Here is a 17,307-nt window from a genome sequence, read left to right as displayed (position 1 = left end):
GTCAGTACATTACGGGCCGGACATTATTCACCATGCGACAACTTCATCTACCCACGATAATGAATATCAGATGGAATCATTACGTCAGCAGTTTTAAAGTACTTTTTGGACTAGTTGATATGGTAATCGGAAAAGGAAGGAAATCTGGTCGAATTCGCAGTTATGGCCTTGTCATCAAGATGGCTGACAACAGCTCAGAGAAGGCACTAATGTTCAGTAAAACGTCAACGAACTGTCGTAATATAAAGGTGTTCTCTCCGAATTATTGATCGCCAAATGGAACGACTGCAGACAATCGCCTTGACGTATCCAGTTTTAAGGAGTCAGTGATATATGAAACTCTACTTGTGTCGTTTGCACGTGTAACAATGGGAACTAGGAAGTAATGTATTCTTATGTTTGAAACAAATTATAAATTATTGTCAGAGGTTTTGGAAGTATGCCTTCCTCCACTACGTCGATAGAGGAGTGAAAAGGCCTAAAAAACGATTTATTTCAAATGACGGTAAAACTTAATGTTAACTTAAACTCATCGAAGACATGTCTTCCTGATTACCGTCACCCCTACGGTCGGAAAAAGTTAACCGTCAGCCGTCAAAGCCAATTGGTGCCCACCCTCTTCCAGGCGAGCGAAGCGAATATCAAAACTACCTGTGTTGTCAGTCATTTCCCTCATCGATGTAACTTTGACTCCCGTTCTCTCGCCAGGCAAAGTAACTCATGTAAATGTAGAGAGCAATCTGTTTTGCTCCCATGCCCTGGTTAGGGTTGGAACTAGGTCTCGGTTCAAGCTAAATTTACTCATGTAAATGTAGAGCGCAATTTGTTTTGCTCCTCTGCCCTGGTTAGGGTTGGAATTAGGTTCAAGGGTTTGATGTCAGAGACAGGGTCATGATCAGGACCACAATCAGGAACATCGGCAGGTTTTCGGGTTCTGGGTAAGGTTCGCGATGCGATCTCACGTTCTGTAAAAAAGTGAGCTAGCAGGCCTTCCTATGTTGAATGAAAACTGGTCGGTTAAAGTATTCTTGTTTTGCTGAGAGAGGACTAATTTACACAGCGGATCAGTCTGGCCACAGGTTTCAAGGCTCATCTCAATTTCCCGAACCTTGAGGCAATATTTTTTTTGAAAAATGACAAATTCAACTCACTGTCTCATTTCAATTCAATGTGAAAAAAATAAAAAAGGCATTCTATCCAGCAAAGAAAAATAAATACGAATGAAATTGTTCCAGAGTTGGCAATAAAAAAATTAGATTTCTAAAAGAAATGCACATCCATTAAATCTGTACAAAGTTCATATTACAAATGAAAAAGTAGCAGTATTCTAACAAGCACGCAGAGCGGCACGAATAAGATACATGAGCAGTCTGATTTTATTGCACGCGTGAACATGCGCAGTAATGCAATGATCATTACGAGCCTGCATAGAACACATGTAAACATCATTACAAATTCGACGACGGGTGGTTGACAAATTTTGCTGGCAAAATATCTTCGAAAAAAATCATTTGAGTACACCCTTCTCCTATATTGACATTTGAAGACTGATTAAGTTGATTAAATATGTTTAAAATGGAGTATTTTTCATTCTGAAAAAAAGAGTTAGAGGTTAAAAATGTGAAAACGTGTATAAATCATGTGAGCATATGGGAGTGTAAAGTTTATTACAAGACAGTAGGGGAAGAAATTCAATGATGCGTATAACTGCCATCCATTTGAATGTATTAGACTTGAAGATTAAAAGGATTAAAGACGCAGTCAAGTGAGGTATGTGGCTTCCTGCGCAACTGAAGCGACTTTTTTCACGTGTCAACAAATTGAGTGTTTCTGTCCTCTACAAAAATGTGAAATGCTCTAAAATGACAAGACTGCTGTATCTGTGATATATGGACAGGTAAGAAGTGATATGACATTATCTGAGTGCGTCTTTGTGGTACATTTATTTTGGGTTAAAAAGGTATTATCTCTCGGGAGAATAATGAGGAATATGTCAAGAGACAAGGGCCGACGACGCAGCATTTGCACGGCAAGGTTTTTCACGGCTTCAGCGATAAAACCAGTCCGATTTAAAATGTTTTCCAAGACAAACGGATATCTCGTATCAAGAAATGGGCCATTGTTGTGGTACTGTTTCTCTTTTGTGTAACCAAAAGTCCTGGATGGTTTGTGGTCATGTCTACTTTCCTTATATTCTACCTTTGAATCGCTGATCATCTGTTCATAACAGATAGGATCAATCTGTACCTTAGACGTTTCTTGAAATATCGTGTTGTTTTTTATCAAGAGAATTAGCAAATTTAAGATTCACCTAGAGCGCGTCTAGTGCGATATATGCGCAACACACGAGCCCAGCACAGAGGTTAGAATTATGGAATCAAAGATACCAAAGATGAACTCAATTGATCGCGATATTTCAACATTAGTGCGTTGAAAGACGCAAAGCCCTAGAGGTTGGCACGCACTGAAAGAGCTTTAGAGAAACTTGAGAGAATGGTTTGTATAACCAGCGATGAAGCTAACAAACGAACAATGGCTGATTTAGAAAAGCGTGTAAAACGTTGAGATCTACGCGACGCATGATTTATATGTTCATCTCATGACTGTCATGCTTTATCCAACCATCAATTCGGGGTGTAAGTCTTTTATTCGTCCATCTTGATTTTTAAATGATATCTCCAGTAAATGAGATCAAGAAAGTTGCTAAACCCGAGGATTACTTCAAGGGTGGGGGAGGGACTCCTCAGGATTTGTAGTTGGGTTGTGCTGTCCTGATCCTTATTCAGTCCAAAACGGCACGGTGTCAATTTTTACTTTCGTTGTCACTGCCTTTGAAAGTTGTAAAAGTGGAGCTACTCCGATTGTTGTAGCGTAATTTTAAAAAATGCATCAGTGCCAAATTTCACTGACCCAAATGGAGCTTTGAACCTATCTTAAAACAAATTTCAAAGACCTGTTTTGTGTTTCACCGGTCCTTCTCAATACTTTAAACACACTTTCATTAAAAAAAAAAACGAAGCAATCTTCGCAATCTGTGATTTTTTTTCATTTCTAAATCATTATCTGTTCACGACAGTGCGCTGGGCAAACTAGAATGAGTAAGCAGCTGTACAAGTCAGCATTGTCATACGAAAACCTAATCTTTACCAAATAAGTGCACACCAGCTTTTTAGTATTCCGAATTTCTGTAACTGACAACTTGGTAGAGCATAACTGAACTCGTCCTATAAAGTCTATGATTGATGAAATATAGTTACAGTTAGTGTTGGTTATCTCATGTGAAAACCCCTATGCCACATGATAGTGCGTTGGACTCTAGATTGAAAAGTCCAAATGATATGGAACACTGGTTCAGAACGTTATATTACACAAGCCGAAACACCTCGATATCCTCTGAGGAGCGAAGAAAGTATAGGATCGTCCCACTCGGTAGAGAAAACGGGGGACAGAGTGTGGCAATATAAGTAGTTGCTTTCTCCTTGGGGAAACTCTGATAATCTCCAGCAGCTATGGCGTACTTGGACACCAGCAAATATCATCTTCGCTCATGTTACTTTAGAGTTGTTGACGTGTCTTCTAACCAAATAAGGATAAAATCGTCCAGAACCATTATATATCAGGTTTGCACAAAAAGATTCAAAACTACAAGGATAACTAGCCGCAAGTTTTAAGTTCCTCAGATTGAAGTCGCTCCAAAAGAGTATTCATTGGTAGATACTTGGTATTATCATAGTACCTCAGCGGAATGAATCGGCTGAACACAATTTTTGATACCTGTGTTTCTTTCACCATTTTCTCTAAAACCCTTGATCTCTCGGTCGCCAAAACTGACAGCAAGCAAGTTAACAACACAAACTTTGTATTTTTGATAGTTAAGCTGACGTATGTGTCGTTGCCATGGCGACATGAATGAATATAGACAGGCCTTTAAAATCGGTTTTGTTTATTTGTAGAGAATTTAGTCATTAGTTTTTCTTTATAATTTGCATGCAACGAGCTTGTAACAATACTCACAAGTTAACACCATTTTGCTAACAATTTAACAGAGAGATCTTTAATGATCCCTTGTTGAAGGTTCACTCGATTATCTAGAATTTTCTTTGTTAAAAATCAATTTTTTCAATACTCCAGTTACTTATTTCCTAAAGTATTTTCGTGCCAAATTTTGTGAAATTCTAATGAGTGGTTCTCAAGAAATAGGCATATTTTTTGAGAAGCAATTTTTCGTTCAATCGCAATTTTTTTACTTACTACGCATGTGCTGCATTTAACTGGGATCTTTCGGTAACGACGAAAAAGCTGAGAATTGCTGGGTTCTTTTCTCCGTTAACTTTTCTAACATGTCTTTGTTATAAAAGAAGATTAAAGCCCTCGATGCACTGCGCCAACTATAGGGAAAAATAGCACAGATGGTGCTACTTTTCTGTGAACTGTGAACACTGTGAACTGTGAACACTGTGAACTGCGAATACAGTTCGCGCGCGCTTTTGCCGATGCAATTCAGCGCGCGCACAAGGATTGCAAAAAACAGACATGTCGTCAATAGAGCTGTCATTTTATTTACTCAACACGCAACACGTATCCGCACTATCTGTCGGTTTTCCTTTCCATTTACTAAGCTGTAAGAAAATTTTGTGCGCTGTTAGACGCGTAGTCGGAGCCGATGAAGAAACTGAGTTGGTTGACCAGAAAAAAAACTGTCCAAAAACTCGTACACGGAGAGACACTGCTTTTACACAGGGTCAGAGGTGCTGCACGTTCACTGTAGCTAAAGTGCTTACTAAATTTTGAGGTGTGTTTGCTCTGAAATGTTATGAGCTGCAAATTTCTGACAATTTGCATAGATTAACTGTAGGCATATCGTATCAGACAATAAGACTGAATTTTATGAACTTTTCAAGAAATAGTCAAAATTTAAGAGTTCTATATCTCAGTTAAATGTAAATGAGTAATTGTCCGGTCTATGACGTCTTTATTCTTTACATTGTTTCCCGTTTTCCCTTGGTGTTGAAAAAAAAAAGGAAATAAGATGGCTCTTTTGAAGAAGAAGAAAACAGTAGGTCTGATGACTGTTGAATCAGTCTCTCAGTATCGTATTAAGAGATTATGATAGGCCCCTGGATAGATTATGATAGGCCCCTGGATAGATTATGATAGGCCCCTGGATAGATTATGATAGGCCCCTGGATAGATTATGATAGGCCCCTGGATAGATTATGATAGGCCCCTGGATAGATTATGATAGGCTCCTGGATAGATTATGATAGGCCCCTGGATAGATTATGATAGGCCCCTGGATAGATTATGATAGGCCCCCTGGATAGATTATGATAGGCCCCTGGATAGATTATGATAGGCCCCTGGATAGATTATGATAGGCCCCTGGATAGATTATGATAGGCCCCTGGATAGATTATGATAGGCCCCTGGATAGATTATGATAGGCCCCTGGATAGATTATGATAGGCCCCTGGATAGATTATGATAGGCCCCTGGATAGATTATTATAGGCCCCTGGGTAGATTATGATAGGCCCCTGGATAGATTATGATAGGCCTCTGGATAGATTATGATAGGCCCCTGGATAGATTATGATAGGCCCCTGGATAGATTATTATAGGCCCCTGGGTAGATTATGATAGGCCCCTGGATAGATTATGATAGGCCCCTGGATAGATTATGATAGGCCCCTGGATAGATTATTATAGGCCCCTGGGTAGATTATTATAGGCCCCTGGATAGATTATGATAGGCCCCTGGGTAGATTATGATAGGCCCCTGGATAGATTATTATAGGCCCCTGGGTAGATTATGATAGGCCCCTGGGTAGATTATGATAGGCCCCTGGATAGATTATGATAGGCCACTGGTTGCCTATAGTCTAATTATAAAACAACTGGATTGTCTGACAATTGATAGCATGGTAAAATATTTCACAGCATCAAGATAAGGATCATTGATGCTCCAGATTTTATTATCATCGCATCGAGAACTTCAGACACATTTATGACACATTTACACAAATTCAAAGCAGTTAACTAAATTCCATTCACCCTCAGCCAGCCATGGGTAGATTAAGTTATAGAGCTTCCCCTATAATTAACGACCATAACAACAATCACCGTGGGCGAAGGTATAAGGAGAGCGCTCTTTTAGTTTTGCTCGCTTGTAAAATAGATCAATTTTGCCATGTAATTAACACATTGTTTACTTCCCTCCTTTGTCTGCAGAACTGTCTTAAATGTGAAGCAGATAACTTTGAATTAATGGTACATATGATGCCTCTGCCGTAACCACGTCTTCTCTGAAGCGCCTGATCACGCTGAAAATACTCCAGTTGAAAAGAAGAAATACAAGGAAAAAAACTTGTGATACAATGCTGTCGAACAACACTTGTACAGGAAGCTTGGAGACAGGTTTGTCCACGTTGTCCGAGGCTCCAACCGACCCATTGGTAAACCTACATCCGAAACGCTCCATATCTGAGCTGTACTCATCTTTAGCAATGTATGCCTTTCTTATGGTCGTAAGTCTTTCTGGAAATGGCCTCGTCGTTTCCGCGTACGTTTCAAACAAATGGCTTCGTAAAGCGATGACGCACACCCTAGTCGTAGGGTTGGCAATGGCAGACTTTCTGGTTGGTATGGTTTCGCTTCCATTTTGGATGAAAATAACATTCTCAGATTACCACGGTCGTCGGATCACTAGCCATATTTACCAGGTATATATAACAGCCGATATATTCCTCGGATGTGCCTCCATCCTTCAGCTCACGGGAATTAGTATCGAGAGATCTCACGCCATTTTAAGACCATTCAGGCATCGCCAACTCCCGAGGAAAACCTTCCATATCGCAGTCGCATCAGTTTGGCTGTTTTCGGCTTTCCTGGCTTCCCTTCAACCGTTACAGTATGGTACGAAGTGGCAGATACCATACACAATTGTCACCGCAAGCGTGTGTTTCTTAATTCCAGTGATGGTGATTATTACTGCCTACAGTAGCATTTTAGTGGCTGCCAAGAGCAAAGGAACTTTAAGCTATCATAGGGCCCACAAGACTAGTTTGGAGAAAGAGGTGTCTTGTTTTTTTTTGTTTGTTTTTTTTCATTTAGTTTCTGTTTGTCAGACTTGATAGGGAGTAAAATACATAGGGAGTACAATCGTCTCTTTTTATGATCCTTTAACATCAAAAGAAAATAGTGGGACATATATTTTGCGTTCAACAGGTAAAATTTTAAAACAGTGTTCACTCAGACGCCTCCTCGAGTGCAGTGTGCACCTCGTCCAGTCTGTATCATATTATGTAAACTTTTTGTGTTCCATCCAAACATATCTTGAGTTGCACACCTTCATTTTGAAAACTGATACTTAAGGGTGAGCGAATCTACTACATTTCATCTCACTTCATTTGTATAAATCAACTTTCTTATTTTAGATGCGGCTGTCTTTCACCGTAGCTCTGATAGCAATTCTATTTATCATCGCATGGCTACCCCTTTTTACCCTGACCATGATTGCCACGTTTGACCCAGAAGCCCTTCCTTCACCGATCGTTTTCGCCCGCCTGCTGCAGTTCGTCAAATGGATGCATTACTGTTCCAGTGCAGTAAACCCGTTCTTGTACTCTTACCGAAATCCAGACACGCGAAGAACGATTGCTGTGCTTCTTCGCCGTCTTGTCCTTCAGGGCCCAGGTGTAGATGAAGTGTTTAGGAGACGCTCCAGCAGTACTTCCACCACCCGTCTGAGAAAAGTTAGCATCTGCTCAGATAAGAGCCGAAAGATCAGCACAGAAAGCCAGCAAAGTATGATTTAGAGGCTTGTTTTGGAGGAGGAAGTAAGCCTTCTGAAATGGGATACAAAGTAATGGAGTTCAACAACAACGTTCAACGAAGAACCCCGTTATGACTAAAAGGATTGCTGTATTCTTTTTCCAGGGGCTTGAATCGAGTCAATCGAGTCCTCTCAATTGAAAGACTGTGCTTAAAGTCGTAATTATAAGGCGCAAGCAAAATAAATTTTGAGTTTTGCTCATCAGAATGTCCTGATGAAATTCCAGGTTACTGTTTACTCTGATAGAGACTGAAATTCTTTGCACGCAGAATTTCAATTGTTTTCTTTCAGAATATCTGCTCAAAAAAACTGTTAACTCACATATGGTTCCTTTAAAGGTTGATGCTGTTTCTGCATCTTCTCACTCATTTACTTTTGTTTTCATCAATAATTTCATTGCTATGTTTTAGTCAAAAGTGTCACTGATTGTAGTTAACATTTTGCTGGCCATGCTTTCTCCAGAAAGTTATTTTGTTAAACCAACTCGAAGTTGAGGGCACGTGTGTAAATGCACGAAACAAAACCGTACTTAGTAAAGGCGTTTTGAGTTTTTGTAGATCTAAAAATTGTGCACTTTTTTGTTTTGTTTTGTTTTGTTTTGTTTTTTTTTGCGACGAGATCTTAAGGACGTTGGAATTTTCTGATATTTACTCTTAACCTACTTCTATGGCGATTAACAAATCAGATTTACCTTTGTTGATGGTGGACGGTGAAATAAAGACCGTTCTTTCAGAGTGACAACTCTACCATTCCTGGCAAACTGAAATCTATTAAAGTTAAAATTTGCAAAATATCCCACAAAAAATTTTAGAGAAAATTAGTCAACCACAAAATTTGAAAATCAAACAAACTTTGTCGCTCTTTCAGAGTTCTGTTAGATTTAAGTAAATTTGATTTAAGTAAATTTTAGGACCATGCTTTCAGATGGATCGATCCTGAGATAAATATTTTTATGACTCTTGAATTCAGTATGCTATCTCCTTCCCAAGCTTTTGATGTTTCGAAGGCTTAAATTCCCCTTGTAAAACCTTTGGTGGGCCTAGAATCTGAATTGATCATTAATGGTAATATACGTTAAAAAATTACGCGCGTCTGATTGGCTGAAAACGAGTGCAATTTTCATCTACCACTTTCTGTGGTAACAGCAGAGACCATTACACGAAAGCTATCACGTTCATAATCTTTTCCGTCTTTTAAACGAACTCTCGCGTAAAACTCCTCAAGAATTTTATTTGGAGCCTCCGTTTTGCACTTTTTATCCAATTGCTTGCGCTTTTTTGGGTGTTTTTTTCTATTCTTCTTCTCCCTAAAACTCTGAATTAAGGTGATTCCACAGTGTTGCATTGCGCATCCCGTACTGTGCATAAGAATCATATAATCAGGCGAATAAGCGCGCGCGCATTCCCAGAATACGGTATTGTTTTTCAAGAAATGGACCAGGTACCAATATTGCACGGTGACCAATATTTTTTATTGCATAATTTTCGTGAACAAGTTATCCCCTTTGAATTGCAGAAAAAAAAATTCTTCGAAGAGAAAAAAAGATTTAAGTAAAAGTATGTGCGAAGCCCGTTGATGCAAATAGTTGAAGGCATGTTTGGCATGTCGAGGAATGTTTGGAGCCGATGTCGTTTAGAATTTCGTAATTTTTCCACAAATTACACATCTAATAACAGAGGGCAAAATTACTGAAAGATGATTGGTCGAAGAGGGTATTTTTTCTTAATTTTGCTTGTGAAGAAGGTAAAATTACTTGCTCACGATTGGTCCTAACTTTATATTTTCAAAGTTGAAAGTTTGTTAACCTGGTTTTCAATGCCCTTGGGTTACATTTTACGTTTTTTATAAGGAAAACGTATTTTGCTATCACCATCATCTTCAGAGAAAAATTTTCAATATTTTCTTCAGAGAGAAATTTTCAATATTGTATACAAAGGGTCACGAGGAACCCCAGACCTTATTGTGCAATGCTGATAACCATCCACTAGAAATGTTACGTCAAAACTCCTAAGGAAACTAGCACAGAACAGAACATTGACTAATCACCATCTTGCAGCATCTTTCAATATCATATTGACTCTCTTTCAATCATCCCAAACCAGGAAACAGTAGTTTATTTTTGTACATGTTGATGGGTGAAATCATTTCTGATTTGGTTCAAATTGTCGATCAGCCCGCTTTGGTGATTCATGCTATGTTACATTCGTGTCTGGTGGGAGGTACAACCGCCTCCCAGTTAGCTCAATTGGTTAGAGCGCCGGATTGTGTTGTGCGGGAGGTCGAGGGTTCGAGCCCCGGCCGGACCAATACTCATGGTCTTAAAATAACTGAGGAGAATTTGCTACCTTTCTATAATATCAAGAAATGGATAGATATTCTAGTCTTCTCGGATAAACCGTAGGTCCCGTCTCCTGCAGGGTTAGGGTTAAGAGACGTTAATTCCCACGCACGAGATTACTGTGTGGTGGACATCCTCCCCTGGGGTGGGATGGGTGGGTTTACTGGGCCCGCAGTAACTGGCGCAAGCTGTTGTGGTGTCCCTGCCTGTCGGCGAAGCTAATAAATTATAAACAGAGGAAATGCCATTTACGGGAGTTTATCACCACTCCAGTGTACTCTACTCCAATGGACTCTACTCCAATGTACTTTTCGCCTATCGAACAATCCCACAGGTCAAGCTGTAACCCTAAACGTACACGCTGGCTTAATCAACTGTTTGGGATAGAAAGTAACGAACGAAAAGGATAGTGCAAGTACGTTATTACAGGAACCCGGACTGAAAGGCTTGAAGACAGAACTATACTATGGCAGACAAGGTGGAGTCGACTTCTTCCCAGCCTTAAGATGTCGAGGTTGGCCAAAGATAGCGAGAGATTGGATCAAAAGAGACCGTAACTAGCCTTTATCCAAGATTGTCGAAAAATAATCCAAGAGGGTTTCCATTTGGTAGTAAAGCCCCCAAAATTCAATGGAAATCCCGACTGCGACTTGAGAATATCCTTTTCTCGCGCAGAATACCTGTTAAGCCAAAAGATAGACGACATCGACAGGGAATGCTATCGCTGTCTGAAGAAATATCATCGAACCTCTCTTTCTACTCAGCCTAAGAGTTTGGTTTCCTTTCATCTAAAGAACACCGTCCTAGAAACGATAGAGGAGACTGGTGTCGAGATGTGGACCGAAAGCACAAGAGTGGAATGCATGTATAAACTTCTCGGAAACCTGTTGAAAGCGATGAAGAATAAAGATTTACGGCATTTCTTTGTAAAATCATACGTACAATCTTTTTTATCCTGATTACATTGAAAGTCCCGAGATCCTTGAATGTTTGTTTGGTCAGTCGAGCCGATCATGGAAAATCCAATTCATTTTTCCTCAAAGTTGATCAAAATTCAAGAAGATGAAACAAAGTCCGATGATGAGTCGAAGAAAAATATTTTCAGTGAAGAAAGTCTACCTAGAGAGACAAATCAATCAACCCTGGAGACTAAAGGAGAAGGTAAAAAAGAAATTCCGAGGAAAAGTAACTATGGCTTCCCAAGCATGATGGAAAAGTCAGCTTCTTCTGCGTTGAAAACAGGTACCACCCCTTCTGTTCCATCAGGACTTGAGAAAAATGTTTCTGGATGTCTGCAAAGAATTGATCGATGTCGCCATACTCAATTAAGGCTTGAAGAAATGGATCCTCTTGAAAGATCCTTGGTAAATGATCTGCGCGAGATTGACAATAACAATGAAATTCCTGTTGAAAGACTACCCAGATTATTTGCCATTTCTTGGGATAGGGCCTACTACAAGGTTTTGATCAGCTCAGAACGATATGAGACACCGTGTGCTGCATGGACTTAAGGGTCAGCTTGAAATGTGGAAATACATGTTAAAGAAAATCCAATCTTTGGGTCAGTAAACGAAGAAGACATACCTTACAGAATCTTGGATCCATCCACTGAAAATCCTTTTCACACCAGTCACATAATGTCTGTTGCAGCCGTGACCCAATTCGTGCAAAGGTTCTGCAACAGTCTTCAGCCGGGAACAACTGATTCACAAGCGGTTCACTCGGATGATATTCCTATAGACTAACTTATACTCAATACATGCTGAGGTCAGCATTCTGACAATGTCTTATTCCGTCAAAACGATGTCAGGCTAGTTTCTTCAGATAGGTCTTTGATAGCCGTGGGCGGAATTCATGTACAGTTTTCATTCAAATGGAAAAGAGATAGAACCACTATGTTAAACGAAGGAGTGACCAATGGTGACGTGGTATTTAAGGATACGGTAGACCTTCACGGGCCAAATTTTGCCCAATTTTTTTTTCACCTCAAACAAAGCATTACTATTTTAACTACAGTTTTAAAAAAAAGTTATTTTGAAACATTGAAACACACTCGAGCTATTTACAAAACCGTTTTTCTGAACTGAATTCTTTGAGCCGTCCAAGTGCGAAAAGCTAATTATAATGTAAAAACACAAGTGACTCCCGTGATGTTTTTCGCGGCAGAACATCCGGGATAGTATTAGTCGCATAAACATCTTCGTATGTCAGTTTCACGTGTTTATCGCAGCAGTTCGTGAGATAATGAGGAGAGTTAAAAAGGAAAAGAGCCCGTGGGTTAAAGCTAGAAAGAAGCCTGGCCCTAAAAGCCAGACATTGAAGGATTTCGATGAAGAATGGTGAAAAATCTCGCCGAAATGGACAAGGGCTCATGGTATGAACAATCTTCGCTGCTCGCTCTCGAGCAACCATCGACAAGTTTGATTTCCGTATCATAGGTGTTTTGTAAACAACAGTTTGATTTATCTTCGTCCTGGGTGAAAGTGTTTAGTAAGCATCTGCTACGAGTATGATTTACCTGTACAGCTCACAAGATTTATAACGCGCAAACGCTTGAGCTCGGCAAGCAATTAGTTTCAAGAACAGCGTCTTAATTGATCTTCGGTAAGCAATTAATTTCAAACGATTAATTTCGACAAGTTCTACACAACTCTGGCGCGACGGCCGAGACAGACAAAATTCATGAATAATGCTGATGTGCTTTAGCGGCATTGTGTTCTCGTGGTAAGTTACGAGAAAGAATTGTTACTTTGCTTCAGTGAATCCTGAATTTCGTACGACTGTAGCCCAAGGTCTGAATCAGAATCGTGTTTCTGTCGTGCTAACTGCAATTAAGTTGGACACAACAGGGGCACGACGTTTGTACTGGGCCTTAAGTTCCACGTTTGTTTCTTAATAGGGAGGCGGTGAGAAGAGAAGGCGCATTAGAGATCTCAAAAACAATTGTTCCCGACATAGAGCTGAAGAAACAGAGCGATACTCTCAGGAGAAGAACCTCATAGACTTCTATGCCACTCTAAACACTGTTTATGGTCCAAGACCCAAAACCTCTCATCCTGTGAAATCCAAAGGTGGCGAGATCCTGAATGCCCCTGATATGATAAAAGACAGATGGGTTGAACATTTCAGTGACTTACTAAACCAACCAACTGATGCTGACTTGACCATTGTCGATGGAATAGACCAGCTTCCACTCATCGAACTAATGAGCCGCCCAATTGAAGAACAAGAACTTCATCAAGCTCTAAGAAACACCCGACTAGGAAAGAGCCCAGGTCCTGATGGCATTCTTCCTGAAATACTTGAGTGTTTTCTCTTCATCTTTCTAGCCACGATTCTCAACCCACGGGCAGCTCATCTCGATGGTAGTCACTGTCTTTTCCCGATGATTGACTATCCTCGCATCCGCCCGGTTTGCCCTCACCTCCTGCTTAGACGGGAATAGCCCAAAACGCTTGCACATCTTTGGATTTGTACAGTGGCTTGGGTTGTGTCTTGGAGTGCCACGGGGGACCTCGTCAACCAGCTTAAGATCTCGCAAAAGCTCAAAGTGTAACACCTTTAAAGCCGCATTATGCCTCTCCAGGTATTTACTTTGGGCCAACGCTGAACATCTCGCGATCACTTGTGCCATATTCTCTATTCCTTTCCCACACAACCTACAAGTAGTGTCATTTGCAGGGGTGGTACCAATCTTAGGACAGGAGTGTACCTTTGTTGGTAGTATCTGCTCATAAAGCTCCATCATACCCGCGATCGTTTGAGTCGGTGCGCGTTGCCAGGTCGTCATCCGCGCGAAACATTCTTGTCTACTCAAGTCTTCATAATCCCATCTGGATGTTAAAAAGTTTCCTTGCCACCTCTCTCCTCGGATTTTTTCGGCATACCGACCTCTAACTCTCTCCTTTAACTTATCTTTGATCTTCTCCTTCGACACTTCATCATCATCATCATCATGTTTATTTGTTCAAGCAGGTTGAATTTATAAGCAACTGAATAAGCTGATGTAGACCTGCTGTTTTCCCACCCAACCCACCCCAGGGAAGGACATCCAGCACACAGTAATCTCGAGCGTGGGAAATTAACGTCTTTTACCCCTTACCCTTTAAGAGACGGGACCTCCGGCTTTACGTCCTATCCGAGAAGACGAAACAATGAGAGTGAAGTGTCTTGCTTAAGGACACAACGTTAAGCCCCAGCCAGGACTTGAACCCGGGCCGTTTGACCCAGAGTCCAGCGCACTGACCACTGGACTACTTCCTTGCCTTCCTCATCATACAGCTTCGGGTTGGGGTAAGACAAATTTAGAGAGACACTCAACTCTTCGGAAAATTTCCCTGCCTATTTCACGAGTGACCTGTACCCTTTAACAGCAGCTTGTTCTTCAAAAGCGCACACTAGGCCCATGGTAGGATCTTCATTTCCGTATAACTTAACAGCTGACTTGATTTTAGTCTGCTTGTATTCAGCCTCCACTGACTTAACACCACGCCCCCCCACCTTCACGTGTCTAGGGAGATAAAGGAGTGCAGTTAACCCAAGTGGGTGTTTCAACCCAAGTGGGTGCTGTTTTGTTTGAACTTTGGGCAAGGCAGTTCTAGGTAGGTCAACTCCCTCGGTGCCTTTTTTTTGTTGTTGTTGTTCTCCTGTAAGTATAAGTAAGATGAAGGTTTTTTTTTTTCAGCCGATTCATTTGGCACGCTACAACATCAAGGGATGCAAAAGAAAGGCTCCATAGTTGTGGATGGGTCCATAGTTGTGCTGTTTATTGTATGTATCAATGGTGCAAACCTTGTAAAAACTTTAAATTACATAGTTTCCTCGTGGTAAAGTCCTATAATGAACTCATGTGTTTAATTTTGAGTAAGTTTTACTATGAACACTACTCAGTCTCTATTAAAATATATAAGTGAACGAATGCGGAAAGTAGAACAGTACGATGAAATAAGTTGTTGTGCGGTTGTACAATCAAATTGACTCTTACAAATTAAAATGCTTAACAAGGTAAGATATGGTATGGCAGAGTTCACCGCGTATAGCAGCGTTATGGCTAAAACTTAAACATCTAAGAGCTATTTATTATAAATAACTCTCTAGTTTTGTTTAGTACATTTTTTTAAACAAATACCGGTCGAGTTTTCTGTTTTCTTTTTAAGATAACAGTCTTCAATAACTTACAACTACAGGAATACGCTTTCGTCTTTAAGTTCCCTGACATGGAGCCAAGAACTTGGAAAATTATATTAGGTTACTCTTTCACTGAGACCAATTTAAAGGCACTGCAAGGGTCAGTTACATCTTCAATTGCTGAAATGTTTGAATTCTGTCTTTTTCATATTAATTATTAAGCGAAGCAGTGATATATTATAGGCAACATTAGCTTTAACTGTTCACGAAATTTAGTCATTACAAACAATTTTCTAACAAGTTAGCGAAATGTCGCGATGATGAAATAGAGCTTCATTTTTTCCGTCTAATGGCTGCGGAAATGAAGAAATGAGACATCCACTTATTTAAATCCGTTCGTGTATCTCGTGCCTGTAGCTGGACGAATCCCATAGCACAGTACCCCATATAAAAGTGAAGAGTCCTACCATCTATAAAAATTTTTAACTGACATATATAAAGACGAATATTACATTCATACGACAGTGAAAATAGGTTGGTATTTACAAGGAAATATCTTGTGAAACAGCGTTCAGCCAGTATGTACGCATCCTTCCCTTGCCCTGCGCCAAAAGAAGAAGAAATGAAACACTGAGGATTATTCAAACATTCGAAAAAGCTGCCGTTTTCATGGTATCAATAACCTGATATTTCTAGTTTAAGACATGGTTTTTACGCTTGCATTTTGGTGTACGAGTATTTGGAACTAATGAAAATAGTCTATACAGGAAATATAAAACGTGTCTTATGAATAACCATTTTTAAGTGGCTACCTCTAGAAGATCAACAAAGCTACATGTACCTTAACCTCTAAGTAGGTCCTGAATTCGGCTTCGTAGCATCCAAGCTGGTCCAAAATGACTTTGGTATCTTCTGTTATGTGTATTTTTTGAGCTAAGAAAAGAAAATAAACAACACAAGAGGTAACTTACTCTTTAGCCTAAAGAGAGAAAAGTGCATCTTATGTTTAACTAGTCATCTTTCTTGTCCCAAATTGATAGAATATCATCTCTCGCAAGAATTAGCTTTAGAACATGGGAGTTGAAGGTTTAATGCTACTCGTTCATCAGAAATAGATGAATGATGGGCACTCAGCATCACAGTTTGTTAAACGAGTATGTTAATAAAGGCGCCACTCCTTACTTTATTCTACCATTGATTCGAGTTACTTACGTTCTCCTGTTGTTTGCATTCTTGAAGCAGTATTCACTGTGTCGCCAAACAAACAGTATCGAGGCATTTTGGTGCCAACAACACCAGCCACGCATGGTCCTAGAAGGGAAGGATTCAATACACTTCAGGAAGAGAGGTTTAAAACTTATTTGCTTAAATGTTAAAGAACTAACGAAGGGTTTTTTTTACATTATCACAGCACAATGTTATCCACTGGTATGTACCACACATGTAAATAGTGCTATTAATCACCTCCGAACAGCCAATGAGAAACGAAAAGGGCTTCCTTGGTATGGCACTGCACATCCTGTACTACGCATAAAAATCACGGCGTCAGGCGAATAAGCACGCACGCATGTCGAGAACATCAGTGGTATTGTTTTAAATTCAACGGATGAGGTAAACAGGTACGATGGTCTTTTCCTTTGAACGAGCACGGTGACCTTTATTTTTTATTGCAAGAATTTGATGTACAAATTATCCCCTTTAAATTGGAGAAATTAAAGAAAAAATTATCATTGGGAAAAGGGCCTAGCGAAAAGCGTACACGAAGCCCGTTGCACGGGGATGCAAATAGAGACCTTGAAAGCAACGATTCGCAGGCCGTTTTTAGTGAGTGTCGTTCAAACTTGCTTGATTTTTTTTCACACATGTGTTACACAGTTCCAAGTGTTCGAGATTTCCTACCTATCAAGTATTTTTTTTTTCAAGTTTTTTTTAACAACCCTTGCTTCCAGCTATTAAAGAATCGGTCCATGCTTAACGTGCATAAATCGAATTATGGATGCACGTGGGAA

General features: G+C 40.0%; 2 protein-coding genes and 1 pseudogene across 11 annotated transcripts in view; 2 read left to right on the top strand and 1 right to left on the bottom strand.

Annotated features, from left to right (window-relative positions):
• Positions 1-1,691: 1,691 nt before the first annotated feature.
• On the top strand, positions 1,692-8,624 carry LOC148720164 (dopamine receptor D5-like). Its single transcript, XM_088737528.1, has 3 exons — positions 1,692-1,897; positions 6,231-7,075; positions 7,436-8,624. The coding sequence occupies exons 2-3, from the start codon at positions 6,377-6,379 to the stop codon at positions 7,814-7,816; spliced, it is 1,080 nt and encodes a 359-aa protein (XP_088593654.1). The 5' UTR covers positions 1,692-1,897; positions 6,231-6,376; the 3' UTR covers positions 7,817-8,624.
• Positions 8,625-10,412: 1,788 nt separating this feature from the next.
• On the top strand, positions 10,413-11,682 carry LOC148720163 (uncharacterized; annotated as a pseudogene).
• A 3,227-nt stretch (positions 11,683-14,909) lies between these two features.
• LOC111327199 (uncharacterized) overlaps positions 14,910-17,307 on the bottom strand; it is a 22,979-nt gene continuing 20,581 nt past the window's right edge. For all 10 annotated transcript variants that reach the window (XM_022931327.2, XM_022931324.2, XM_088738853.1 and 7 more), the window contains 3 exons: positions 16,511-16,609; positions 16,140-16,231; positions 14,910-15,900 (listed from right to left, as the gene is read on the bottom strand). In XM_022931327.2, coding sequence (XP_022787062.2) covers positions 15,841-15,900; positions 16,140-16,231; positions 16,511-16,609 — 251 coding nt within the window. In that variant the 3' untranslated portion in view covers positions 14,910-15,840. The remainder of the gene's footprint in view (positions 15,901-16,139; positions 16,232-16,510; positions 16,610-17,307) is intronic.

Source organism: Stylophora pistillata, chromosome 11, assembly GCF_964205215.1.
Source record: "Stylophora pistillata chromosome 11, jaStyPist1.2, whole genome shotgun sequence".
Lineage (NCBI taxonomy): Eukaryota > Metazoa > Cnidaria > Anthozoa > Scleractinia > Pocilloporidae > Stylophora > Stylophora pistillata.
Note: the sequence above shows the minus strand (reverse complement) of the source record. Positions and strands in the feature narration are given on the sequence as shown.